The sequence below is a fragment of the Chaetodon trifascialis genome, chromosome 24 (genome assembly GCF_039877785.1).
Source record: "Chaetodon trifascialis isolate fChaTrf1 chromosome 24, fChaTrf1.hap1, whole genome shotgun sequence".
Lineage (NCBI taxonomy): Eukaryota > Metazoa > Chordata > Actinopteri > Chaetodontiformes > Chaetodontidae > Chaetodon > Chaetodon trifascialis.
Window position 1 is genome coordinate 11,389,934 of NC_092079.1, and position 26,244 is coordinate 11,416,177.

The window sequence follows — 26,244 nt, forward strand, 5'->3', positions numbered from 1 at the left end:
CCAGTAGAGGGAGCTCTGTCCCCACCTTTGACAGAACACAGCTGGACTCTCACAACCGCCTTGCTGCGCCTTCCTTCACCCACACTGGCCTTTATCGCCATCAATACCACCTGTAGTCTGATTGATACCCTCTCCATGGGAGCGCCGCTGGTGTAGCGATTCGCTGCAGGTTTATAGATCTCAGAAGCACTCAGTGCCTCAGTTTGGGTATATTGATTGGCGTTTTGCTCCTCCTGTCCTCCATCAGCATCCTTTTTTTTCACCTCCTTGGCTGGAAGTAGAGGCGTCGGGTGTGTCAGCGGTGAGCAAGCACACAAGACGCTACAGGGCCGATTAGACGGCACAGGGCGCCTCCTGGGGGGGTCTGTGGGCAGTTGTCATGGCAACAGGCAGTGAGGATGGCGTGAGCTGGGATGAAGGGTTTTTTTTCCTCTCCTGTAGATCATCTCTGCAATGTGGGTGTGATCTGACAGCATGTAAATATGTGTGGAATCATCTGACAGTCGCTTACCTCTATGTGTGTGTGTGTGTGTGTGTGTGTGTGTGTGTGTGTGTGTTTGTGTGTGTGTGTCCAGATGGAGCAGGTCTCAGATGATGAGTTGGACCATGGAGCAGAGGAGGACAGCGACAAGGAGGACCAGGACCTGGACAAGATGTTTGGAGCCTGGCTGGGAGAGCTGGACAAGCTCACTCAGGTTAACACACACACACACACACACACACACACACACACACACACACACACACACACACACACACACACACACACACACACTCAAAGAGGGGGTGGATGGCTCCACACATACAGACTCACACAGGTAGAAGAGCGGGCAGAGAGGAAGAGGCTGTATCCATGGCAACCTCAACACTGCTAATCCTGTCTCCCTATACTGTATCCTAGCAACTCTCCTCCCACAACCACTTTATATGGTGTATTTGTGCAGGTCTGTGTGTGTGTGTGTGTGTGTGTGTGTGTGTGTGTGTGTGTGTGTGTGTGTGTGTGTGTGTGTGTGTGTGTGCGTGCGCGCGCATGTGTGACTAAGGAGTCTAGCAGGCGGACAGGGGTGGCTCAGATCCTGTGCTTTGATTGTAATGTGAGATTTTTGCATATGTGCACCTCATATTTTGCTTCTGTATGTGTGTGTGTGTGTGTGTGTGTGTGTGTGTGTGTGTGTGTGTGTGTGTGTGTGTGTGTGTGTGTGTGCGTGCGTGCAGAGTCTGGATGATGGCAGGCCCCAGAAAACACTGCAAAAACCTCCTCTGAGGCAGGAGACGAATATGGCCAACTTCTCCTACCGCTTCTCAATGTACAACATAAACGGTGAGACAGATAAATGAAACCCTAAACCCTTCGCCGCTCTGCATGGCCCTGCTCTCTCACCAACCTCTGTGCCTAATCTTTTGCTCCCTGCAGAGGCATTGAACCAGGGCGACACAGTGGACCTGGACGCCCTGATGGCCGACCTGTGCTCCATCGAGCAGGAGCTCAACACCATTTCCAAACCAAACACCTCGTCTCGCGGCCAAAACAAAGGCCAGCAGCGGGCCCCTGGAGGGCGCAGTGCCAGCACCAAGCACACAGGCACCAGTGGAGGGGGAAGCAGCGGAGGTAGTTGTCGTCGTTTTTGGATAATGTGTGGATTTGCTGCACAGCACAAAGGAGGAATGTGTTACGGAATAAAACAGGAAGATGTCACTCTTCCTCTGCTGTGTCTGGAACAGGCTGACAGGGAAAAAACTCTTACTAAAGACAAAACATGCAGAGTAATAATGTAGAGCAGGAAATGGGATACAATTAGCAGAATCCTGTTTGTAACGAGGAAATGTAGTCTCATTAGCATGCATGAGTGATGGCTATGTCACTGGTATGATATCAATGCAGGCATGCCATTTTTGCTGTGGTCTTATTTGTTAATGTTAATCATAAAATATATTTCTTAACAACCTACCTAATGCATGTAATTATGCGTAATGTATACAGGCTGCATGTGGCATCTTAAATCAAACACCTATAACGTAAACTGGAGTCCATCTTCAGTTAATTTCCTGCCATCTGAGCTGTGTGTAATGTCTGAACTCCCCAGCAGGAAGTGCCAGCAGCAGTACCCGGGCATCGCCGGCCAACACAGTGCGAGGCGGCAGCGTCAGTGCCCGTCCCGCCGCCTCCAACATCTCCCTGGCCGACATCACCTCTCAGCTGGAGAAGGCCTCCCTCAGCATGGACGAAGCGGCACGTCAGACCTCTTCCTCTTCTTCCTCCTCCTCCTCTTCTTTCTCCTCCACCACACTCCGGCGGCCCTCGTCAGGGTCGTCCGGTGGCGGCGGCGGGCACCGAAGGACGGGCTCAGTGGGCACGGTCAGCGAGCAGGAAGGTCCGTCCCAGCGATCCAGTGTAAACTCAGCATGTGCCTCAGCGTCCAGCATGGACTCCCTGGACATTGATAAAGTGATGACGGGTGGAGAGGTGGAGGGCCAGAGCAGCCCGAGCACGCAAGGGCAAAACCAGACCAGCACAGAGGTACGACTGACACTGATCCAAAAGGTTCACATCGTGCTATAAGAAAGTGTGTGTGAGCCACGCCGCAAAAGGCTGTAATGGTCAAAGTGAAATGTGTGTGCGAATCAGGTGAGGGGTCAGTTCAGTGTCTGTCATTCTCAGGTTCATTCACGAGCACCTTTCACTTTTTCCAAACCTTGACAACCCTGAATTGACCTCAGTCCGGCTTTGGTCCTGCATGTTTACCCACACAGCATGACGCTTGGTGTGTGCTGACAATCGATGCACAGTGCGGCCCGTGTATTGTGCATTGCATGGTCTGTTAATGAATACATTGTAAGCTCCTAACTGTGGATTACAATGTTAACATCTACCATTTCTGAATTCCTTTGTTCACTCACAAAGCATCTTGACCCTAACAAAAGCAAAACATCCTAATCCTAAGTTTAACCTGTTAAGACTGAAGCTAATATACCGCACATAGACAGATATGTGTGTTTAGCTGAGGAGAGAGTGTAAAACCATGACAGTGAGATAATATCTGTAACACAATATCTTGCATGTGCCCTGTCCCCCTGCATGTGATCATGTTATCTGTGTTTGCATCCTTTCCAATGCCTGTGGCCTCTATCCACGCACACACCTTGCCCGCACCGCCTGATTTCCCCCAGCATGTCACGCTGCGACGGGCCAGGCGGCAGCTTGACTTCACCTCGCGAGAGGGTGAAACGGATCAGGCCACTGTAAGTGCGAGCATGTGAGAATGTGTGTGTGCATGCAAGCGTTTGCACATGTAAGGCTGCAGGTTAATCACTTCGAGTGTAATCCTCTAAACATGTCACTTTTGGACCATTTCTGTTCACCCAGTTTGCCGAATAATGCTCATACAAGAGATACAGAGAACAGAATTTGAATACAGTTTAATTGATGGAATATCATGATTTTAGCTCTGATGTGCAGCCTCAGGTTTGTGTGTAATGCATGCATATGCAAGCATAAAAGTGTGTTTGGTGTGAATGTGTATGCTTGTGAAAGTAGCCGTAGACTGTAGGTTACCCAGAATGCACAGTGAGCTGAGATCTCTGCAGTTCCTCTCACAATCATTGCTTCTTTACCCACAGCTGCAGCTAATGACAACCACACCTGCTGAGCGGAGCCTTCTCTTCCACGCTTCTTTTACACCACAAAGATCAAAAACACCTGCAATTAATAAGCCACTAAGAATCACCTGGCACTGACTTTTCCATATTTTGTCTTTTCCTCTGCTCTTTTTACCCCCCCTTCTCTTTTCACCCAAGCACTCCTATCTGGACCGAGAAACCTCGCTCATTCTGAAAAGCATAGCTGGAAAGCCCTCTCACCTCCTGACCAAGGTGACTTCCCCATACACTCGCTCCTTCGATTTTTCTCCTGTGTGTGCGTGTCTGTGTGTGCGCTGCTCCTCGCTTCTGCTTTGCATGTGTACAAGGGAAAAAAATCCATGCTAATTGTAGAAAATTGAAGGAAAGAAGAGATAACAATGTCTTCATCTGCAGCAGGATCAGGCCTGTAGTGAGGGCTGTCACATAGAGAGAGATTTACATGAGGCCAGTTTAGAGAAATTGTGCACGCCAAAAAATGAATTAACAGGGTGAGAATATCAGAATGGATTTTCCCTCACATCATTTTTCTGCTTTTACCGTGCGCCACGCTTACACTGTACGCTGATTGCTTTCTCCTACTTGCTTCCTTTCACTGGCAGGTGGGCTTTTGTCAGTTTGTCTCTTGCTTCACTCCATGTTGGCTTTTGATTTGTCTTCATTAAGAGCTATTTAATACACAGTATCTATCACATCTGCTCATCCATCATGTGTTGGTTCGCAACTTTCTCAACACTCTGTTTCGCTGTAAAACCTCTTGGCAGCGCTCGCTTTTTCCAGCGAATGAACTCTGGCTCTCGTGCGGAGCTTATGCTGATCAGATGCACGCACATTTGGGATTTAAAGTTGGCTGCCATCGATTGTGATTTATCCTGCAGTCGCAACACGACACAGAGTGCGCTTTCCAAACGCACAGCAAAGATTAAGATTTAATAATGCTGAAAGGAAACAAAGCACAAATGATACTCATCGCCGACAGTATAAGGTTACGCCATGAGTCTGGAAGATTCTTATTTTCAGGACTTCAAAACAAAAGCTTGTCATGTGCTTTTCATGTAAAAGTAAACTGAAAGATCTCCATTAGGGGTTGTTGGCGCTGGATTGCAGGTTTCTTTCCAAAACCTTTTCAGTTATCTCCATTTATTTGAATATAATGGGTGCCAGCAGTGAAGCTGGCTGGCTCTCGCAGTCATATCCACTCGATTCATCTGCACTCCAAAGCCAAAATTTCAGTTGCTTACTTTTTCTCTTTGTGTTACAGAACAGTGGGATGAATTCAATGTTGAGGGCTATTGGTTCCCAGCATGTCAGATCCCAGTCCGACTGTATGCAAAGAGCATTTGAGTGGTTTTAAAAAGGGGGGAGCGGATAGATTGCCCGTGGCGTGCAGGCTGTGAGGGAGTTTATGTGTTAGTGTTACACTTTTCACCACAGAGCGAGAGAGAGGCGGCCGCCTTCGACTTACAAATTCTCTCCCTCTCCTCGCTCGCGAATCAGAATACTGAATGAGCGCTGGATGTTTGGGAACAAGAGCAGGGAGAGAGAGAGAGAGAGAGAGAGAGAGTGGAGAGACATCAAAGGGAGAGGGTGCCAGGATTTTTTTTTTCCAGGCGAGGCAGAAGAGCCTTTTAAAATTGGCTCTGGTGTGGCTGAGTGTGAAAGTGGAAGGGAAAACGCCTGCGGAATAGGAATACGACTAATGTCCAATAAAAAGCAGGGTGTGGGTGTCATGTGGAGAGGAAATAATGGAGGTGAGAGGGGAGACGTGGAGGGGCTACGCTGACTGTTGTGGGGCTAAACCCACAGTGTGACTCAGATTGACTGTGGACTGTAATCTGCGCAGCCCTGTGACCTCTCCTCCCTCGCTGTGTTTCTTGCTCACACTCACACTCGGCTGACTAAAAGCCTGCCACTATGTGTTGGCCAAACAAGAGTGTTGGCTTTATTGCATTAATGTGCATGTGCCCCGGAGCTGGTCATGTGGAAAAGGTTGTCTGGGTCAAGGAGAGAGGGGGGCGTGGGGTTCTTGAGATAAGAGGCTTGGGGAGCGCTTGTTAAAACCCCTCACCCCCTTTACTTCAACACACGACTTCAAATATTCAGCACCTCGGCTTCTCATTCACCCAAATTCCACTCTCCGTCCTTGTCACTGTGGTTTAGCTCAGGGGGCTTGTGCTGGTCACGGTCCTCCACCTCGTACTGATTGGCTAAAGGGCAGAGGGGTCTTGCAGCAGAGGCTCGCTGGTTGGCTGACGCCTCATTCTACTATATTTGCGGGGATTATGCTCCATCGATTGGGCACGCTCCCAAACCCCTGCATCTGATGCATAGAGAGAGGGGACGAGAGTGATGGAGAGGCGGGGGGAGGAAGCAGGAAGAGAGGGTGGGTTGAAGGGGGAGGGGCTTCCTCCCCGCTGTCTCACTTTAGTCAAGTTGTGCTCATCACGGGCGCACATGTCTGCGAGTCTGTGAACCTGCGCTGTCACAGAGTCTCTGCTCAGCAGTCCCTGCTAGCCTGTCAGCAGCCGCCTTTGAGGGGTGGAGGACGTGGATGCACGGCTGAATTTCACCCACTGAGGATCATTGTGGAATAACTTTTTATGTGCCAGTATCTCACTGTGACAGGTGGCAAGCGGACAGTTTTTTTTTAAATCTCGCAATGTAAATACAACTGCGAATTTTGTCTTTAATTATGGACCAATCTGGACATTTTTTCATTTTTGTCCTTGAGATGTGAGTGCGATCGGTGCCGGAGATCTTTGTATCTTTGAGTGGAGGGCATAGAGGCTTTCTGAGCTGATCCTACACTCATCCGCAGCCTCTCGCCCTTTGGGGATCTTCTACTATTGTTTCCCTTCTGCTGTAAAGCGAGATCAAAGGAAGCAGCTGCAGCTCCATATGAATCCAATATGGAACCGTAGACGGCAAAGAGAGCGCCATATTTGAGGGAACACCGGGGCGATGTCGCAATAGCCGCCGTTTGGCATCACGGTGTCTAGTTGTGTTTGATTGAATATTCACACACACAAGTGTTACACACACCCACTTTCCACACGTGGAAGCGTTCACAACCTGCAGAATGGAGGTGATGGCATCTTGTTGGAGGGGGCAGGTAAGCAACCCAAAAAAATGGGATTTGGTTTTGCACATGACATCGTGCGCCATCATGCCCAAGGCGTCCGCGTTGAAATGGTTTAGAAGGCTGCTGACTATTTAATGAAGTTGTGCGTGCATGATGTCTTATTCCTGCCAGAGAATAATGAAAGACATGGCGGAAGAGGAAGAGGCAAGCCTGTGACAGATAAAACTATTTTTTTTTTTTGCATGTGTGTGGTTGTGTTACTGTGTGAGTGATGACTGTATTAACCATTCGTCTGTGCGTCCATACAGGAGGAGCAAGCTGCCAAATTGAAGGCAGAGAGGATCCGAGTCGCCCTGGAAAAAATCAAGGAGGCGCAGGTCAAAAAGGTAGGACCACCTCCATCCTTCTGCACACACGCTCTCGTTTTCTCACTCTTTAAAAAGACCGTTCTGTCCGATAGCGATCGCTGTCTTGTCACATTCGCCGCACGCTGCATTTCTTTGTGAACTTCATTCACAGCGAGGCGGTGAAGCGCGGAGAAAATAGGTCATTGCGGTGTTTGATTATGTGTGTGTATCTGCTGGGGAGGGAGCAAGAAATCAGACAGAGGCTTCAGAAAGAGAGCGCTGCAAGACAATGCGGACACATTCTGCACAAAACATCTTATTTACCCCGTCCAGGACACAACTGGGACGCCTTGCTCCACTGAAAGCCATGGTGTGGGTCTCCTTTGGGAAGGCGGCTTGGGACTCCTCAGTGTCTCTGCCAGTGAATGAACAGTCTCTGTGAAAGAGAGCAGCAGAATGGTGGCCTATTCTGCGCAATGAATAGTTGAGACCCAGCAGTGTTTGGATGGACTTCACTCTGCTGAGTGAATTCACTATGACAAGATAAAGAGTGCTGGTACCGACAGCGCATAAAGAAACCTCAGCCGGTCTGAGCACAGCACTGTGACATGCTAAATTATTAGTCTTGTCAGCTGTCTACACAGCCAGCTGTGCTTCACGGTTTACTGTATTTAGTTTGCTTGCATTTGTGTAGAAGGTTCAGAGATGCAGCAGTGGGATTTTTGGTTTGATGTAACTTTTTTCTGCCAGACTAGGGGGGTTTTAGGGGTCTTTCCTGTAAGAAATGTAGGTCAGGCTCCCCATGTCTTAGTCTCACAGCTCCCCCAGCGTTCTCATTGGTCCACAGCTCCATTCAATCCACTGTACCCCCACACTGATTGGATGTCAGGGTCCCAGTGGGAGGGAACAAACAGGAGGTCAAGGAATTGAGGGCTTTATTCGGTTTCACACCAGGACAAGTCTTATGTAGGCTACGATTGTGTGAGGCTGGATTTGGCACGTGTGCGTTTGTCTCATCCAGCTTAGCTTAAGCTTGCTTGTTATGGGGGACCTCTGGTTGCCTATGGATGCGAAACTTTGGCCAGATTATTGGATTTTAGAGTTTAGTGACTGTATATGCGACACTGTGACTGTGGTGACCCCATAAATAGTTTGAAGTATTTGAAGCACATGATCAGATTTGATCCTTTCAGTACACTGAAGCTGTCTGTCCCCGACCAGCTCAGACTGATAGGTACTCAATGTAAAACCTACACTGACAGAGCCGACCTTTAAAATAAACACTCTCCTTCCTCCTCTTCCTCAGCTGGTCATCAGGGTCCACATGTCAGACGAGAGCTCCAAGACCATGATGGTGGACGAGCGGCAGACAGTCAGGCAGGTGCTAGACAGCCTGCTGGATAAGTCCCACTGTGGCTACAGCCCTGACTGGTCTCTTGTGGAAACCATCACCGAGCTCCAGATGGGTAAGGGAGCGGATCGTTTGTAGACACCTGAGTCAAATAAACAGTGTTTATGGTTTGATTTAGGATAATTCACGAAGGATGGGGGCAATGCAAACAGCGTGGGTGACAAACATCTGCTGTATTATCAGTATCTGTGATCAGAGAATAGTTCTGACTTGAGGCTAATTGGCAGGCTTACAGTTAAAGCTTCTGCCCCACCCAAAAAACAGAAAACCCTGGAGGGAGGAATTAAGAGCATATTTGCAGGTCAGCAAAAAAAAAAAGTGCATCTCTTGCATCTTCATCAGTCCCTCTCCTCTCTCCTCCTCTCTCTCAGAGCGTATTTTTGAGGACCATGAGAACTTGGTGGAGAACCTGTTAAACTGGACCCGGGACAGCCACAACAAGCTGATGTTCATCGAACGCATCGAGAAATACGCTCTTTTCAAGAACCCTCAGGTGACTGCCTCACACTTCAGCGCGCATTCACGGCCGAGCGAGGGCAGATCATCTTCTCGATGCCCTCCGGAGCCGCTCTGCGTTGGGCGTATAAATTCTGAAAGCGTATGCTATACACACAAACACATTGTTTATGCATGCTCGGTGCCTGCGCAGCCCAGAGAGCGAACAAGGGACTGTGTTTGTGTCAGAGAGCTGGAAGTAGGTCAAAGCTCTAAAGCGAGTAAAGGTGAATAATTTATTTAACATAAAACGAGGTGAGCCACCGACTTTACGCCTCCCCCTCCCTCCCTCCTCTCCCTGTCCTCTATTTACTTCATGTGCCTCTCAATCATCTCCAGAACTATTTGTTGGGGCGGAAGGAGACATCCGAAATGGCTGACAGGAATAAAGAAGCTTTATTAGAGGTGAGATGCTTTAAGCTGATGGAACATTTATGCAAATCAGGACTCGGAGGATGAACTTTGATACTGATATCTGTGGATCTGTCAGGAGTGTTTCTGTGGCGGCTCGGTGTCGGTGCCAGAGATAGAGGGCGTCCTGTGGCTGAAGGAGGATGGGAAGAAGTCATGGAAGAAACGTTACTTCCTCCTCAGGGCTTCAGGAATCTACTACGTGCCCAAAGGCAAAGCCAAGGTCAGTGAGACTTGAGACTTTAGGCACATAAGTCAGGGTACTCAGACGAAATGAAGATGGAGAGCAGAGATGTGGGTTAAGGTTTATGAGAACCAGATTCAGACAGTCTGCTCTGTGGTATTTCCTGTTTGGGGCCGGATCACTTTAAACGCAACAGAAACAGCACATGCTTTTTTTTTTTTTTTAATCCAGAGAAGATTTGTTGTGCACATGTGCTCTATTTTTAGCACCATCATCCTCCAAAGTCATTTTCAGAGCACAACACTTCGGTCTTCAGTGACAGCACATCAGCATTCATTAGCTGCATTGCTTTCTCGTCTGTTTTAGGTTGAGTCCTACAGTACATAATAGTGCCAGCTCAGGCACTGAATAAGCACCATACATTTCAGACCACCCCAGACTTGGACTACAGTGGGACTCAGATCCTCCTGTCATAATTATTTTAAAGCCAATTTAGAGCAACTGCACTCAAGTGCCAAAACAGCATGTGCTCCAAAAATAGTTTTAGACCATTAATATGTAATTTAGACTTGCACGTTTCTGTACATCCAGTTAGTCAGAATATCACCAGGAGTTTTAGCTGTACCTGTAGGTAAGTCTGCACAGAGCAGGGGCTTCTCTCCCTTTTTAAAGTCAGCCATGCATCAGTCCGTCCTCTCGTCCTCCTCTCTGTAGGCATCCAGAGATCTGGTGTGCTTCCTGCAGTTGGACCACGTCAACGTGTATTATGGCCAGGACTACCGCAGCAAATACAAGGCTCCCACTGACTACTGCCTGGCCCTGAAGGTGAGGTCTCATTCATGTATCAGCATACATATAGCATGTTAACACGGACTTTCACCCTATGCATGTTGACCTGAAATGAGTGGCATCTATTCATGCCTCTACCTTAGATTTCTTAAAGCCTTTTGCTTCTTTTTGCAGCATCCACAAATCCAGAAGAAGTCCCAGTACATCAAGTATCTGTGCTGCGACGATGTCAGGACTCTGCACCAATGGGTGAATGGGATTCGCATTGCCAAGGTGCGTCTGGACCTGAGTGTCTGCTCTGGTTTGTTTAGTCTGTAAACAAGTTCTGTAACACTTCATGTTAATTCTGTTTTTTACCTTGTGTTTGTGTGTAGTATGGGAAACAACTATATGTGAACTACCAGGAGGCCATGAAGAGGACAGAGGCGGCCTACGACTGGTCCTCTCTCTCTACCTCCAGCATCCGATCAGCCTCCAGTTCTGCCAGCATACCTGGTTAGTTCACCGTCTGCCCAGGCCCAAAAAACACTAGATCCTTTTTTTCCCATAATTTTCCCAACTCAGTAGCATCGTCCGTTAGACTTCCCCTGCCTGGTATCTCTCAAACACCATGTCCCAGATTGACTCAGTTAAACATTTGCATTTGTGTGTTTTGATCATCTTCCTGTCATTTCTGTGTGCTTTCAGAGTCCCAGTCTAATCATTCAGGACATTCAGACAGTGGGGTGGACACAAGCTCTTCTCATGGCCGGTCCCAGAGTGTAGTGAGCTCCATTTTTTCTGAGGCCTGGAAGAGAGGTACCCAGATCGAGGAAAACACAAAGGTACGGCTTTCTTTAAAAGGCAAAAGTCCAAAAACATGTCCAGTTTTTATTTGCTGCAGGATATGTCGTTCACTTCACTGAGCTTACGCACATCTCTTTGTGGCAGATGAGAATGGAGGCATCCAGAGGAGCCACCCTGCCGCATGCTTCCCACAGTCACCGGCATCACAGCCAGCATTCGGTTGATCACCAGGCCCTGACGCCCCCTCCCCAGCCTCAGGTGCAGCCCCAGCCCCAGCCCCAGCCCCAGCCCCAGCCTCATCAACAGCACCCACCACAGCCTCAGCAACCATCAGTGCACCCCCAGACACCGACGCAGCCACAGCCACAGCACCAACACGTGCCTCCCCAGCCTCAGTCTCCTCAACAGGCCCCCCAGCCTCCTCTCCAGCGACCACAGCAAACTCCACCGTCTCCACAACAACAGCAGCATCAGCCACAGACCGGCAGCAGCAACAGCCACATGCCCCCACAACAGCAACAGCTGGCTCCTCCACCCCCACCTCCTCCTCCGCCGCCTCCCCCTCCTCCCCCGCCCCCAGTTCAAATGGTGTCACACCACTCACCGGCTCCCACCATGTACAAGTACAGCACGATCACCAGGCTGCAGAACCAGAAGGCCTTCCCACCTGCCCACCACAAGCTCCCCATTCACCTCCATGCAACAGCGCATCAAGTTCTGCCTCCAACTCCAGCACCGCCTGCAGCACAGCTCAAACCCGATGTGAATCACATCGCGGCAAGGACTAATGTCCCACCTCCCCCTCCGCCTCCTCCTCCCCCTCCACCATCTATGCCAACCCCTGGGTCAGCCATGGCTGTGCTGAAGTTGGGACCTCCCAGCCCAGCTGCCCCGCCTGCCTTCATTCCTCCTCCCCCTGGGCTTTCACCTGCTCCACAGACCAATGGAGTAGCATTTCCTCCCCCGCCTCCTCCACCCCCTCCTGCACCGGCTCCCGTGAGCCAGCCTGTTTACCCCAACGGGCTGAAGCAGACACTGAAGGAAAGGTTTCCCAGCCCGCCACGGGACCTCCTCTCTCCAAATGGAGGCCTTGAGGAGTCCCCACCACCTGCCCCCGCTCCACCTCCCCCACCTCCTCCACCTCCACCTCCGCCACCACCTCCTCCTCCTCCTCAACAGTTCCCAGTGCCATCCCAATTCCCACCTCCTCCTGCGCCGCCACCAGCACCACCCAAAACCTTCACTCCAGGCTTCGTCCCTCATACAGCCCCCAAACCGGTGTCACCTGTGTGCCCGTTCCCTCCTGCACCACCTCCTGCTGCCCTGAGTGGCCCAACCCCACCCCCACCTCCACCCCCACCTCCACCTGCACCCCTCAAGAAGCAGTTCAGCCTCCAGGCAGGCCACACCTCCAGCCATCCACCTCCAACTCTGCCCAAGCAGCACAGCCTTTCTAAGCAAACACCCATCTCCACCGGAGGCCCTCCGACCATGTCTTTGGTGAAACAACTAGCAAGTCAGTTTCCAGGAGCTTCCTCCCAATCAGCCAATCACACAGAGAGCCCCAAAGTCCCCCTCTCTCCACCTGCAGTCAAGACCAAACCAAAATGGCAGCCCGGGGGTGGCCAGCAGCTGCAGTCTCCGGAGTTCCCTCCTCCTCCGCCAGACAGCAACGCTGGCTTCCCTGCCCCTCCTCCTCCACCACCACCTCCCCCAGCCCCTGTCACGGGCCCAACTCCACCTCCTCCTCCCCTCCCTCCTGCAAACCTGGGCTCCCCCACAAGGAGGTCACCGTCTGGCTCCCTCAATTTCGGAGGCAAGAAACCTCCCCCCACCCCGCAGAGGAACTCCAGCATGAAGTTCAACGCCTCAGCTTCCTATGAGGAATCCAGGAGGAACTTGCTCAGCAAATTTGCTCCCCATAACAGCATGCCTCCTTCCTCCCCATGTCCCACCTCCTCCTCCACCGGGTCCCCCTCCAAAGACCCCGCAACTGGACCCCCTGCTCCCCCGAAACCAGGCAAGCTCAACCTGGCCAACCTGCCCTTGGCACTCCAGGCCAAAGTGAGCCAGGTAAAGCAATCCAGTGGCGACTTCCCTTCCCCACCACCTGAGTGCGCCTACTTCCCACCTCCTCCACCAGTCTCTGAGCTCTTCCCCCCTCCTCCACCTCCTGGTAGTGATGCCCATAACGGAGCACCTCCTAGGGTGGCCGTGGTCAACCCCCAGCCGCAGGCTCCTCCTCCTCCTCCACCTGTCTCCCTTGTCAGTAACTCAACATGGGGGAAGAGCTCACTGAAGAAGACTGCTCCGCCCACACTTGTGCGGCGTAGTAACACCACCCCAGAGCCCCCTCCACTCTCACCACCTCCACCCACCTCCCCAAAGGGCAGCTCAGGCCAGCCCAATTTCCTGGAAGATCTCAACCGGACACTGAAGCGAAAGTCGGTGGGTCGCCAAGGTTCCCTCAACTCGGCGGGCCTCACGGGCAAGTTGGACCCTGTGGGGACTATGGACGACATGGCGCTGCCTCCACCGCCCCCCGAGCTGCTCCTGGATCAAGGAAAGCAAAGCAACGGAGGTAATGGCGGTTACATGTCCGGAAACATCTCAGGCTATGCAACGCTTCGACGAGGACCCCCGCCTGCACCGCCCAAACGGGGGGACACCACCAAACTTACTGGAGAGTGTTGAACTCGGAGATGGGGGCACAATAAAGATGGATGAATAGACAAAGAGAGAATATATGGAAGTGAACATTCATTTGTGAAATGGGAGCGAATTCCTGAATTCCTTCCGTCCTCTTGGGATCACAATGACAAATGGACGACTGTGTATATACAAAAACTCAAACCAGACCGTGATCAATTAGTGTTTGCTAATTATTGCATTTCTAACATGCTTGGCATTCTGGATCTGTGGGGTTTACAATAGTGGGACAATGAAACTGGAGCAGGTAAGTTTGAGGTCACAGAAAAACCCATTTTCTGCAGAAGTCTAAACTCTCTGGCAGACATTGCATCGCCCTGTATGGTAAACCTCACCCATCCGCTCCTCCAAGCAGATTTAAATAAACACTAATAAGAATTGTGCAAATATTACTGGATCCAGGTCTGAGCCAAACCATGTATCCACTTCTTTGCCATAAGTTTGTGCCACGTACTGGAGACAAAAAAAAAAAAAAAAAGACAAACCCCACACATCAGGATCTTTCTGCTTTGGTACTGCATGGACCTCCTGTAAGAACAAGCTGTAAAACATGAAGCTGTTCTGGTGTGTGTGCATGAGCGAGAGAGAGAAACTGAGACTGCGTACGCATACATGCATTATGTGCATGCATGGGATTATAAGGTGGTAAAGTAGTTCAGCGTTAGGGAAGGCCTTCGTGGAGCGGAGATGGCTCGGTTTGCTTTTATATAAAATTATTTAATGATCGATAAATGGAAGGATTTTTTTATAAGTCTGTCTTTTAATAGCTGGTCAACAAAGTCTAGAGAGGAACAAAACATTCGGGCACAATGGAATGTATACGGGAAGGCGTATATGAAAACATGAATTACACCCATGAAGGCAATGATTCAGTAATAAACAAAAAAGAAAAAAACACTCAAAACTAAAACTTTAAAATGTGTTGTCTCAAACATTTCTCGACTGTTTCACCACTAGGAGGAAGCCTTATTCCCAAAGTCTTGCACAGAGTTCAAAGCAGACAGGAGATTTCCTCCAAAGGTCCAGCAGAGTCTGGACTGCGCAACTGGAAATGAAACACTTTGCTTTTTATTTAATGGATTGTGTAAACGGAGGGGAGGCCTGTGCTGGTGTATCTTCGTGGTCTGTGCGTTGGCTCGATTTTGGACCTTTCAGTTTGTGTGTGTACAGTTGCAGCTGCTATTCCGTTACTGTCGGTCCCCGCCGCCTTCTTAAGTCACATGGTATCACAAATCAGGAAGTAGAATGTACAGATTGGAGTCAGTCATGTGAAGTGTACTCCTCACCACAAGGTGACCCGGTTGAAAAAGATGCATTTGTCTGGTTAATGTACAGAGCATTGAATCATGTAGTCCGTAACAGAAATCATCTGACTGGCATTAGACTGAATGTTGCTTTCAACTTTGTGTCTGTCGTATGTTGTTTCTTTAAGGTGCTATTACTGCTTCAGCCCTCAGTGCACAGCGACCAAGGTGATCTCTTCATTTTCTGCTCGCAGAGTGGATCGTGAAGGGTTTTCATTTTCAGGGTGCTGTCCTTCAAGGAACTCAGTACGTCCTTGTGTGCCAGGAAGACATATCATTAATATTTCAGGCCATTGGAACTGGTTTTAAATGAGCTCTGGTGTGGAAATGTGTGCTGTGAAAATGGTTTACATGATCAGACGGGACCATTACATCCACAAGTCCATTGTGCATATCATGAAGATGGTATTGGTTGTTTCCACTCGAGCCCTCTTTAACATGCTATTCTTTCGTCCTACTCAGCTGCGGTGGTTTGATTGCCACCTGACAGCAGTGTACCATTTCTTAGAACTGAATATCATCGTCCTCAGCGGGATGTTTACTACAGTACAGTATGTAAGTTATTGATGTGCTGACGTGAACATGTGGGGCCAAGTGAAATGAAGAAAAATGGTTTCAGAGTAAACGTGTCCTCTTGCATTTAAACTGAAAATCACAATATAAATGTTCAAACCAGACCTCAATCTGTCTGAGTCCTCATTTGTTCACATGGTTGGATGCAGTTGGAAGATCTTTATGTGTAATTCACTTAGTGTAATGCATTTAAGCACCATTACAGGACAGTACAGATAATTCAAATGGGAACAGTCAGTGAGCCTCACACTCCCTCTAGTGGTCTTATTCTGCCATACACTGAGAAAAAACCCCTTTCTGTGTCGAGTACCAGCATTTGGGAGTCTTTCAAAGCCAAATAGAATAATTTAGATTATGGGGACTGAACCCAGAACTCCAGAAGGTCCTTTTTTCTCATCAGCCGGCAGCTCTGTAAATGTTATAATAAAGTAGGACTGTTGGCCTCGCTTAGAAAATGTTCTGCTTTATGTCCAAAATTATGGTCTCAGGGAAAAAGTGACCAGTGAAAACCAGTTTTCTGTGATTCTCCTGGTTCTGATTTTTCATTTGTATTCGGAGTTATGCCACAGAATAAATAAAGCATAACATTTATAAACGAGGCCCTGAGTCTCTCAGTGAAATCGACTCGCCTGCGCTAAAGTGTCGCAGGTTATTTGTGATTTATGATTGTGACGATAAGTTTATACAACTGTCCAAAGCTTGCAGAGCCAGACGGGAAAGGCAGAGCTGTGGATTTATAATTCAATCTTAAACCAGCATTCATTCACTTAAACCAACAGTTTGACAATTTGGGAACATGCTGATGATCGAAAGCACTGTCATGTCTGTCCATTCCCCTCACAGCTAGAAGGTCCCAGGTTCGATTCCCGCTGTGGGTGCCGGGGGCGTGTCCTCCACCATGCCTTTAAATGCAGAGAAAATAACTTCACGGAAAGCATGTAGTGTGCAACTAACTGTGTGATGTGATAATAAAAGTACGGTTCTTCTTCTAAATCTAACCAAATAAATATCACAAAAAGGGACAAAAAAACATAATCTGCACATATTTTTAATTCAAGTTTGTCACATGATCAGCACCAAAAACGTGTCCAGAGCGAGCTGAACTTTTCACACCAGGAAGTTGCTAAAAGAGTCTCCTCTGGGCCGAGTTTCTGCTGGCTGGCTGCGGAGGGAGTGACCAGGCTGGAAGGGTGGAGGAGGTGCAGAGGGAGCCGGGGCTGTTGAAAGACAGCGGGGGCTCTGGTCACTTACATGCACTGATGTCACAGTAAAAAAACTGAAGGAGGATTTGAAAGTTGAACACTTCTGATTGTACTGTGCCAGCAGTAGCTGCAGTGTGTTTACCTCTGTTTAAGGGGATGTTGAACTGGTGTCTCCCTCTTGAGAACATCTGTGGAATCAAAGTCTTGACATTATTCACCATGCAGTTCAAGACTCATTGTATTGTTGCTTTGCTTCCACTGTTTTGTAGGCGGGAGAATTTACAAGCTGCTTCTGTGTCCTCACCTCCTCACTGGACTCTGAGCTGGAGCTCCCGTCATGGCCGCATCTGAGGGAAACCACCTGGGTCGAGGTGGCCGACATTCGGACCCGACTGGAGCAGGAGAGGGATGGCTGGAGTGGAGGAGGCCAGAGGGAGAGAGGGTGGAGTTTTTAATATTCTGTCTCTCTGTTTCAGCTGTATTGGGATCACAAGTCGCTGCCCTGCTGCAGTGTGGCAGCAGATTTGAGCAACAGACTGTTCCAGTGAAGTCGTGCCAGCGCAAACAGTGGGTTGCATCAGTGTGTCAACAAGTGTCTTACCCAGAACTAACACATCAGTCACTCAGTGTCCAAGAGTAGTACACAGGCACTTCAGGTGATGTCATTTTTCCTGTTTTTTGTGTCATCTATTGATGTGATATACCCCAACCCTGTGGCCCCAAACTGAAGCAAACCCCAGTAAGATTTAGTCGTGTCTCACCACAAAGAAGCCCGGCTTGAAGGCACATGTCTGGGGGTCGTTTCTGGAACCCTTCACACACTCCGTCTCTTTAATGCCAAATGTCATCAGCATGTCAGCGGTGTTCAGGCCCATGGGAACAACCTGCGTGCACGTGATATTTGTCATTATGTTACAAATACCACATGCTGCTGTGCTGTAAATAGCACCCACTGCAACAATAATGTGCTGAAACCTAACATGTATCCTAAAGCGTGTGCATACCCACCCTTGTGACAGAGCCTCGGGTCACCCGGTAAAGATGGCTGACGGCGTACATAGAGTTGGCCTGTGCCAGAGCAGCCCCGAGACCCCTGTCTGCCATGGACTCCAGCTCTGAGTTGTACACTGGGACTCCTGCGAGGTCAAAGCACAAAGAGAGCGTCAGCGACAGTCAGCGAGTCTACTCATGAAGCGGTCAGTACAGAGAAGCACTCACCCGAGCATCCCAGGGTCTGCAGCAGGGCCAAGAGAAACACGTAGGACCTCATCTTGACTAGCACCGAATGAAGTAGCTTCAATCCTCCCTTTAGCTCCCTCTAAATATGTTCAGCTTTTGCCCAAAACCAGGATGCGCCGCCTCTTACCCTCCATAACCCCCCCCCCCCCAAAAAAACTGCCTGCCCTGCTTCCTTCACGTAATAGCTGCTGACCTTTGCTCAGCACTATTGATCCCCGGGCGAGGTGCCAATTTCAATGAGCACACGATCAGATTCTCATTCAGACCTTCTATTTGATAAACTCTCACGCTTGTTTGATGAAGAAGCTGATTGTTATTGATGAGTTCAATTCAATTTAGCAGCTTATTAAGGCACTTTAGGTCTTTACAATGGTACAATTTCAATGCCTATTCTCTTGTTGAGTATCATCATGTTTATGTCCAGCCCCGACTCTCATCTGAGCCCCTCTGTCCACACAGACACTGAAACCCATATTCCCAGCTGACGGTCAGGCCAGCAGCTTGCATTGCACCTCCTCTGTCGGTGTGTGACGGGTGAGTTCAGGTGGGTATATATATGACATACGATTGGCCCGTGGAGCCAAAAGCACACAAAACAAACAGACGTCCATGAAGCAACGCAAATCCTAGAAATCATTTTCCAGGAAGCAGTGTTGGTCTTTGTCCCAGTTCTGCTAATCTGTTCTTAGTTTCCTACTTAACTATCTGTCACAGCTCATTTCAACATCAGCAAGCATCTGCTTATGTTACAGCATGTTACTTTCATCATATGTTTATTACATTCATCATCAATATCAAAAATACTTCACTTTGTAGACATGAGGAGAATCCTTGTAAACAATAACATATTTAGTATCTTTAGTCCCATTACAGTCATACATCTCTTTAACTAAATGGACACTACTGACAAAGGAATGTAAAAAAAGCAACAAAAGTCACCTCACACGATAATCTAATAGATACAAGTCCGACAGAAGTACCCGCTTTCCTGCAGCTGGACAAATCACTATGCTTTGAGTGGTAATCAGTGCCGTCACCAGTCCTACAGTGTAAATGCAGCCCTAAGTGCGTCAAAGTAAAGGTGCTCGAAGTGTTAAACAGCCACTATCATGTTGCTATGCACACACAAAGAATGTCCTCTTCTCATCGTTCGAGTGTTCCCATCAGAGGCTCCATGGCGGCGAGGAAGCAGGCTTCAAACTCCTGATCTGAGAAGCGAGCCACAGACTGACGTGCGTTGCGTCTGATCTGCAGCCGGGTGGCGGGCGGCAGCGCCAGGATCCTCTCAATGGCCTCAGCGTAACTGTCCTCCTCATCAGCCAGGAAGCCCGTCTGGCCTCCCTCGAAAGGTACCACAATGTCCAGCTTGGGACCGCCGGACTTGTGCGCCAGAATGACCTTCCCTGCTGCCATGCACTCCACGACGCCTGCAGAGAAGAAAGAGGAGTGAAGATGCACTTTTAATATCACTGAAAATGTTCATTTTTAAATTAAACAGTCTACGCATGAGCTCAGACAGATTGATTACCGATTCCAAAGTGTTCGTTCCACATGGTATGCAGCCCGATGGTGGCTTCCCCCATCTCTCTCTTCAGTTCCTCGAAGGGTATATTCAGTTTAAACTCCACCCTGTCGGCCACACCCAGCTCCTGGCACAGCCCCCTCAACATGAGCACCCTATCCTCGTCCTGCTGGTTCCTGCATCCGCCAATCAGAACCAGCTTCAGCGCCTCCCTGCCCCCAGCCCCCTCCCTCCTCCTGTCTAACACCTTTTTGAAAGCTCTGATCTGCAGCCGGTGGTCCTTCTCCGGCCTGAACTGCCCGATGGAGACGATGGAGTGGCACTTCCTGTCCCCGTCTTCCTCCAGCGGAACATCCAGGAACCCGCTGACGTCACAGGGTGGGTAGACCACACTGGTGCGGTTGGGAGCGCGCCACAGTGACAGGATGTGATCGAGGGTCCAGGAGGAGTTGACCATGATGAGGTCGCTGCAGGAGCCGGCCATGCCGTAGAGCAGGGCGAACAGACAGTAGTAGACCACCTTGAAGGCACTCAGGAAGAGACTGTTGGAGACGTAGTCGGGGTTGTTGAACCTGGGAGATCAGTAGGTTGTGTTAATTGAAGTGTTAGCAAGCAGCAGGTTGGAGTTAAGAATCCCACAATCACTTCTAAATCAGTGAAAACGTCTTAAACACAACCATATGAGACAATCTGCTTCATTAAAGATGCACAGCGATTACCTGGGGTTCCTCTCTCTCACTACAGACAGCATGTCCGTGCTGATGGTGGGGTAGTGAACATAACTACCCACACTGCAGCCTCCCAAGTAGCGGAACAGGGGCAGCGTGAAGGCGTAGCCCATGGAGTCGATGTAAAGGTCTGGAACGAACTCCGTCAGCGCCTCCCATCCCAGGAAGATGGAGCCCACGCTCTGTCCCAGCAGGGTGAAGTGAGGAAACAGGCCGGGCTCCACGAGCAGCCGATGCCTCAGGAACACGAACTGAACCGGCCGGGGGAGCACGATGTTGAAACGGCGCCGCGCCCCATCCAGAATCTGCTGACCTGTCACACCCAGGTCCCCCGTGTACACCACAAAGTTGATGTCCACGTACCTGTGCAGGAATGGGTTAAGTTTAAGCAAGATTTCACATAAGCAGAAGGTATTTTGATTCCATTATCAGTTTTACCTGTTCTGCAGAGCCCTGATAGCACACCAGAGCACCCTCTCTCCCCCGCCGCCAGCATTGCAGTAGGGGTGAAAGAAGGCCACCGTGGGACGTCCGTCCCTCGCACGCCGAGCGGTCCTGCTGCTCTGAAGCCAGAGACGCACTGCCAGCACCAGCAGGACCAGGACAGCGATCACCAGCACGCACAGAAACACCAGGGGCAGCAGCAGCTTCCACAGCAGCCTGAAAGCCAGATCCAACACAGTGAGTAACAGACCACAGCAAGCAACGTCATTTCAGTTACAGGGGGCTTTTAGGGAGAAGGAGGAGGAAGATGGAGGAGTATTATTTACATTGTCTATTGTCAAAGTTACTACTTAACCAGCATTCTCCTTGTACATTATGCATAAAATAAGTGCAGATCTACAGTAAATTACATGTTAAAACATACAGGCTACATTATACTGACAACAGACTAAGCCTAGAAGACTACAAGGAACAAAATACTGCCTTCATGAATAATAAAAAAAAATAACAATAATAATAAACAGAAAAGCACATTAACGTTGTACTCATCTTAGTTGTTCAAAAACCCCAACAGCGAATTAGCTTCACGTTAGCTAACTTAATTCAGCTAACTAACCTGGAGCATCGTCAGGATGTTGCCTGTAGTAGAAAAGCTAGCACCAGGGCGGCGGCTAATTTACAGCACACAAGCCAACTGCGCGTTAAAAAATAATAGTTAACATTTTATCCAATTGTTTGAAATACTTTGCCTGAGAGCTGAGATATTTTACCTTGTTAATTCACACAAACAGAGGACCAGCTGATCATGGCCCGACATCTTGCCAAGATTTGACAACAAATCACCTGTCAAGTTTCCGCCTGTTTCCCAACTGAGTTACGTTTATCTGGCGCCACCTATCGGCCGGGAGGAGTTCCGCCACTGAGCGAAAGTCACACTGACTTACATTAATTTAGATGTGTGTAAATTATACATGTATTTTAACTGAAGTTGCTGAAAATATAGCAGCAGCAATAACTAATCTGCCCCCCTTAGCCAGGATGGCTGATCTCTGCCCTTCAAAAAGTAATGTTTAACTTCTAAATAAACACTGTTTTAATCAATAATGTCTCCTTATCCCCATGGTTCGTACAGACCTCCGTCATTCACAGTCCTCAGGCTGACATGATGAAGACCCTTTTGATTCTGTTTGTTTTGGTAAATTTGGACAGACTCCTGAGGATGGGACACTGCATAGAAACACGGTGAGTCGACTTGGCGAAGCTTTCAAAGAAATGCATTCATTTGTGATCTGGGAAAGTGTTTTCCACAGAGAAAACAGGGCATGACACACTTATACAAACACACACTGTATACTGTGTATGTTGTTGACAAAGGTCAAAGTTTTGTTTTGTTTGTTTTTTTTAACACACACGTTTAACAAAACCTTCGCAAAATTCTGCACTTTGCTTTTGCAGCATGCCGCTATCAATAAAACAGGTGAAAGTCTGTGATTGGCCGAGATGGGGACGACATCTTTTACTGATATCTTCTATTCTGTTTCTTCAGAGACCAAATTCTATCAATCACCCCGAAAACACAAGAACAAGCAGACATCTTGAAGAATGTCTCCACCCAGTATGAGGTAGCTGTTTCTCTATCAGTGGTTGTGTTCCTCTACTTTTTTTGACCTCTTGGGAATCATCATGTGACGTGTTTTCTCCCAGACAGCCTTATGGCAGCCTGTCTCACCTCAGTACATCAAAGAGGAGACTCAGGTCCACCTGTTTGTTCCTGCAAACAGCTCAGATATCATCAAAGACCTGCTGCAGAAACACACCATAACTCACGAGTATGTTGCTTGTCTGAAAACACACACGTCTTCCTCATATGCATTTGTGTGGAGGTTCTGTGATTTATTTGCTTATTTTAGGGTGTTGCTGGCCAACGCCAACGAATTGATTGAAATGCAAATGAGGAACGACTCCACTGACCCACGAAGCAGCTCGACTTTCTACGATAGATATCACAGTCTGGAGGATGTATGCTCTTCATCTTTTCCACATTCCAGCTTCCTGACATGCCATTTTTGTTGATATTGTGTCAGAATTCAGCAGTTTTCAGGACAAATTTTCAATTACAAACACCACAAAGAGGCCTGGATTGCACTAGATATATTACAGTTTGCTTCCAAACACTGTCTCCATTGTAGATCTATTATTGGATAAACAGGACCCACCAGGACAACCCCAGCACGGTCAAATTCATCCTCATTGGCTCCTCATCTGAGAAGCGACCACTCTACGTTCTGAAGGTGCACTGTTGCTGTTGCTGCACAGATGTTTCAGTCAATAATACCCTCCTCTGATCAACATTTGATCTCTCTCTCTCAGCTGTCTCTGAATGACAGACCGAACAAGAAGGCGATGTGGATCGACTGTGGGATCCACGCCAGAGAGTGGATCTCTCCTGCTTTCTGCTTATGGTTCGTACAGTATGTGAGTACATTTTCTCCAGCATCAGCAGGGTGGAAATGTCCTGTAGTAACATTTTTTTTTTTTGTTTTCTGCCGTCAGATCAGTTTTACTGTCCAGCACTAACATCGACGCCCTTTCTCCCACAGTCTTTGTCATTTTACAAGCAAAACCAGGACATTACGAACATCCTGGACAACATGGACGTCTACGTCCTGCCTGTGATGAACCCTGATGGCTACCACTACACGTGGACCGCAGTAAGAATACAGGAAACAGAACTGGCATTTTGTGCTTGAGTGGTTGTAAAGGAAGCAATTTCAGCTGAATTCATGACCTTTTCCTGCCTTTTCTTTGTCTCAGAACAGGATGTGGAGGAAGAACCGCTCCATCAACAGCAATGGCTGCATCGGAGTCGACCTCAACAGAAACTTTGATGCCAACTGGTGCAGTAGGTCTCATATTAATCCTAAGAGTTGCCTTCAATTTAAAACATGTCATCTATGTGTTTTTTTGATGCACGCGTTCTTAATTGATCACATATGAGAGTGTCGGTGGCATCTATGAGGTAAAGTGGTCCTGTTTCTTCCAGCGGAGGGGGCCTCTCATGATCCCTGCACTGAGACCTACTGCGGTGTCTTCCCTGAGTCTGAGCCGGAGTCCCAGGCCGTGGCCGACTTCCTGCGCATTCACAAAGACTCGGTTCAGCTCTACCTCAGCATGCACTCCTACTCTCAGATGCTGCTTTTCCCGTACTCCTGCACCTTGGATGAAGCGGAGAACCACAAAGACCTGGTGAGTGGTTCACTCAGACACTCAAGCTGAGTGCTTTTCTGTTCAATCAATAAGCTCCAGGCTTTGTTTTGCATGATGGCTGTCAGCTGTTGCAGAACCACAGTATCTGTACTACAGTACCACAGACTCTTAGTGGTTCTTTCTGAATGTTTGTCTGAATGCACTCTTTCTTCTTAAAGCTTGAGATGGCCAAAGAGGCTGCAGAAAAAATCAGAAGATATTACAGGAGCACCTACCGATATGGTGCTGGAGCAAAGACAATATGTGAGTAGGACTTATTTTCAAAGCAAAATTAGAATTCAAGTCAATCACAAAGTACACTAGTTTCACTATCTGCTCTCCAGACTTAGCTCCCGGTGGTTCTGATGACTGGGCGTACAACCTCGGCATCAAATACTCCTTCACATTTGAGCTCCAGGACCGCGGGCGTTACGGCTTCCTCCTGCCACCATCTCACATTTCCCAGGCCTGCAATGAAGCTCTGATTGCTGTGAAGACCATCGCGCTCAAGGTTATGGAGAAAACGCAAGCTGCAACGAGTCCTCCTCCAGCTGTCTGAGCAGCTGCACCTGCCATGAAGCATGAGAGTTCAGTCATTTTGTGAATGAGTTATTGTAGACTGTAAGATAAACTAGAATGTAAGAGGCGTAATGACATTACACGGCATTAAGAATATTCTGATTGTTACCCAAAGTAATTTTTTGCTTTTGGGAAATATTTTGCAGCATTCCTGTGACATATATTAGGGATGTCTATTTTGCAGAGATGTGTATACATATAATTAATGGTGTTAATGATGTACAATATAATGGAATCTAATATAGCAGCTCTGCATAAAAATTATTGTGAGAATATTTTGTCCACGCACACATACCAACATAAGCTGGATCAAATATTTGAAACTTTTGTCAACTAAACACATTTGTCCTACTGCTTCTGCTTCTGCTTCGTCGGATACCATCATGGAATGTGCTGTCATCTAGTGGTCACATAGAGCAACTACATTGGTACGTTTCTTCGGTTTTCACCTGGGAAGTAACGTACATTATACTAGCTAAACATTACTTGAAAAGCAATCATACGGTAAGCTAACGTTGCTATAGATGGTATGTAGAGGCTATAGTAACAGTAGAGTTATTATTAGAAACCATTATCTATCCGTAATATATAGCCAAATATAACGCTAGTCATATCTTTGCAGTCATTGTGATGAAAGTAGTGGAATCAGTACTTTCAAGAAAAGCTCTGCCCCTCATTATCCACGTAAAAACAGAGGGACAGGATTTCCCCTCTGACCACTCATGGTCTGGCGATGGGGGTGAGCTCATCCCAGCAGAGACTGCTCGTATCGGGACAGAGGCGATACATTCAAGACACTCATAGAGGCTGTGTCAGTGTCCCGGTACCAGGATCCAGACCCGGGACACACACACTAATGACAATAATAATGATAATGATAATAACCACAACCGGGGCCGGGACACACACTAATAATGATAACAACCGGTAACAGTCCGTGGGCCATTTGGTACCGGGCCGCACAGAGAGACTGAACAAAAAGTATTTTATTGATCATCAGAGTCTGAAAGAAGTTTTAATTTTGAAAATCAGGTGCGTCCGCCTGTGCCTCTGTACACATGTCAAACACAGTCTGTCAGTGAAGTCAGTGCAGAGCAGCTAAAACCAGACTAATGTGCTCTCTGCGCTTGGATCTGGTTCATAGTCGAGCTGCAGAGTTTTGAGTCAGTTTAAGTCTATCAGTGGTTTTTCTTCCGGAGGTTAGTACCTGCGGCCGACCCGGGATCCGACCCGATACGCACACACACACACACACACACACACACACACACACACACACACACACACACACACACACACACACACACACACACACACACACACACACACACACACACACACACACACACTAATGGTAATAATAATGATAATAACAGCTGGGTCCAGTCAGTTTGAATTAAAGGCATGAATCAGTTTATCAGCATCGACCCGGGTTCCGACCCGGTACCTACCAGGGTCGGGACCCGGGACCGACCCGGAATTTTTCCGGGACATTTCCGGGTCGGTCCCGGGACTTACCCTAATAATAATAACAATAATATCAACAACCTGGGCCGG

The 26,244-nt window shown here is 48.4% G+C and overlaps 4 protein-coding genes across 7 annotated transcripts in view; 2 read left to right on the forward strand and 2 right to left on the reverse strand.

Annotated features, from left to right (window-relative positions):
- The window catches only part of raph1b (Ras association (RalGDS/AF-6) and pleckstrin homology domains 1b), a 36,832-nt gene extending 21,001 nt beyond the window's left edge, over window positions 1–15,831 (forward strand). The window contains exons 3-18 of one of the 4 annotated variants that reach the window (XM_070957682.1): window positions 576–695; window positions 1,216–1,321; window positions 1,415–1,609; window positions 2,085–2,518; window positions 3,169–3,240; window positions 3,796–3,870; window positions 7,027–7,104; window positions 8,372–8,531; window positions 8,848–8,969; window positions 9,311–9,376; window positions 9,462–9,605; window positions 10,281–10,391; window positions 10,530–10,628; window positions 10,730–10,850; window positions 11,043–11,179; window positions 11,286–15,831. In XM_070957682.1, the coding sequence (XP_070813783.1) occupies window positions 576–695; window positions 1,216–1,321; window positions 1,415–1,609; window positions 2,085–2,518; window positions 3,169–3,240; window positions 3,796–3,870; window positions 7,027–7,104; window positions 8,372–8,531; window positions 8,848–8,969; window positions 9,311–9,376; window positions 9,462–9,605; window positions 10,281–10,391; window positions 10,530–10,628; window positions 10,730–10,850; window positions 11,043–11,179; window positions 11,286–13,835 (4,590 nt within the window). In that variant the 3' untranslated portion in view covers window positions 13,836–15,831. The remainder of the gene's footprint in view (window positions 1–575; window positions 696–1,215; window positions 1,322–1,414; window positions 1,610–2,084; window positions 2,519–3,168; window positions 3,241–3,795; window positions 3,871–7,026; window positions 7,105–8,371; window positions 8,532–8,847; window positions 8,970–9,310; window positions 9,377–9,461; window positions 9,606–10,280; window positions 10,392–10,529; window positions 10,629–10,729; window positions 10,851–11,042; window positions 11,180–11,285) is intronic. The other 3 variants (XM_070957683.1, XM_070957684.1, XM_070957685.1) reach the window with 3 other exon arrangements.
- Window positions 15,832–16,834: 1,003 nt separating this feature from the next.
- Window positions 16,835–18,199, reverse strand: spp2 (secreted phosphoprotein 2). The gene is made up of 6 exons (XM_070958102.1): window positions 18,148–18,199; window positions 17,938–18,065; window positions 17,691–17,813; window positions 17,234–17,341; window positions 17,072–17,117; window positions 16,835–16,944 (listed from the first exon to the last, which is right to left on the reverse strand). Exons 1-6 carry the CDS (start codon window positions 18,197–18,199, stop codon window positions 16,835–16,837), a joined length of 567 nt encoding a protein of 188 aa, XP_070814203.1.
- A 265-nt stretch (window positions 18,200–18,464) lies between these two features.
- alg11 (ALG11 alpha-1,2-mannosyltransferase) lies at window positions 18,465–21,707 on the reverse strand. Its single transcript, XM_070958100.1, has 5 exons — window positions 21,633–21,707; window positions 20,857–21,078; window positions 20,410–20,781; window positions 19,697–20,262; window positions 18,465–19,595 (listed from the first exon to the last, which is right to left on the reverse strand). The coding sequence occupies exons 1-5, from the start codon at window positions 21,677–21,679 to the stop codon at window positions 19,312–19,314; spliced, it is 1,491 nt and encodes a 496-aa protein (XP_070814201.1). The 5' UTR covers window positions 21,680–21,707; the 3' UTR covers window positions 18,465–19,311.
- Window positions 21,069–24,711, forward strand: cpb2 (carboxypeptidase B2 (plasma)). Its single transcript, XM_070958101.1, has 12 exons — window positions 21,069–21,099; window positions 21,995–22,104; window positions 22,409–22,484; window positions 22,567–22,691; window positions 22,773–22,881; window positions 23,052–23,153; window positions 23,233–23,337; window positions 23,463–23,573; window positions 23,677–23,764; window positions 23,906–24,108; window positions 24,288–24,372; window positions 24,453–24,711. The coding sequence occupies exons 2-12, from the start codon at window positions 22,025–22,027 to the stop codon at window positions 24,665–24,667; spliced, it is 1,299 nt and encodes a 432-aa protein (XP_070814202.1). The 5' UTR covers window positions 21,069–21,099; window positions 21,995–22,024; the 3' UTR covers window positions 24,668–24,711.
- Window positions 24,712–26,244: the final 1,533 nt, after the last annotated feature.

Bases quoted from the DNA above. Each gene is read 5' to 3' on its own strand.
- spp2 (XM_070958102.1), bottom strand. From the start codon at position 18,199: ATGAGGTCCTACGTGTTTCTCTTGGCCCTGCTGCAGACCCTGGGATGC. The intron at 17,342-17,690 runs GTGAGACACGAC...CCTCCACTCCAG, and splicing joins TCAAGCCGGGCTTCTTTGTG to CCATCCCTCTCCTGCTCCAG. The intron at 17,118-17,233 runs GTGAGGACACAG...TTGATTCCACAG, and splicing joins GCTCAGAGTCCAGTGAGGAG to ATGTTCTCAAGAGGGAGACA.
- alg11 (XM_070958100.1), bottom strand. From the start codon at position 21,679: ATGTCGGGCCATGATCAGCTGGTCCTCTGTTTGTGTGAATTAACAAG. The intron at 21,079-21,632 runs GTAAAATATCTC...TCTGGCTTTCAG, and splicing joins TGTTTGTGTGAATTAACAAG to GCTGCTGTGGAAGCTGCTGC. The intron at 19,596-19,696 runs GTAATCAATCTG...TCTTCTCTGCAG, and splicing joins GAACGAACACTTTGGAATCG to GCGTCGTGGAGTGCATGGCA.
- cpb2 (XM_070958101.1), top strand. From the start codon at position 22,025: ATGATGAAGACCCTTTTGATTCTGTTTGTTTTGGTAAATTTGGACAGA. The intron at 22,105-22,408 runs GTGAGTCGACTT...CTGTTTCTTCAG, and splicing joins GGACACTGCATAGAAACACG to AGACCAAATTCTATCAATCA. The intron at 23,574-23,676 runs GTAAGAATACAG...TCTTTGTCTCAG, and splicing joins ACCACTACACGTGGACCGCA to AACAGGATGTGGAGGAAGAA.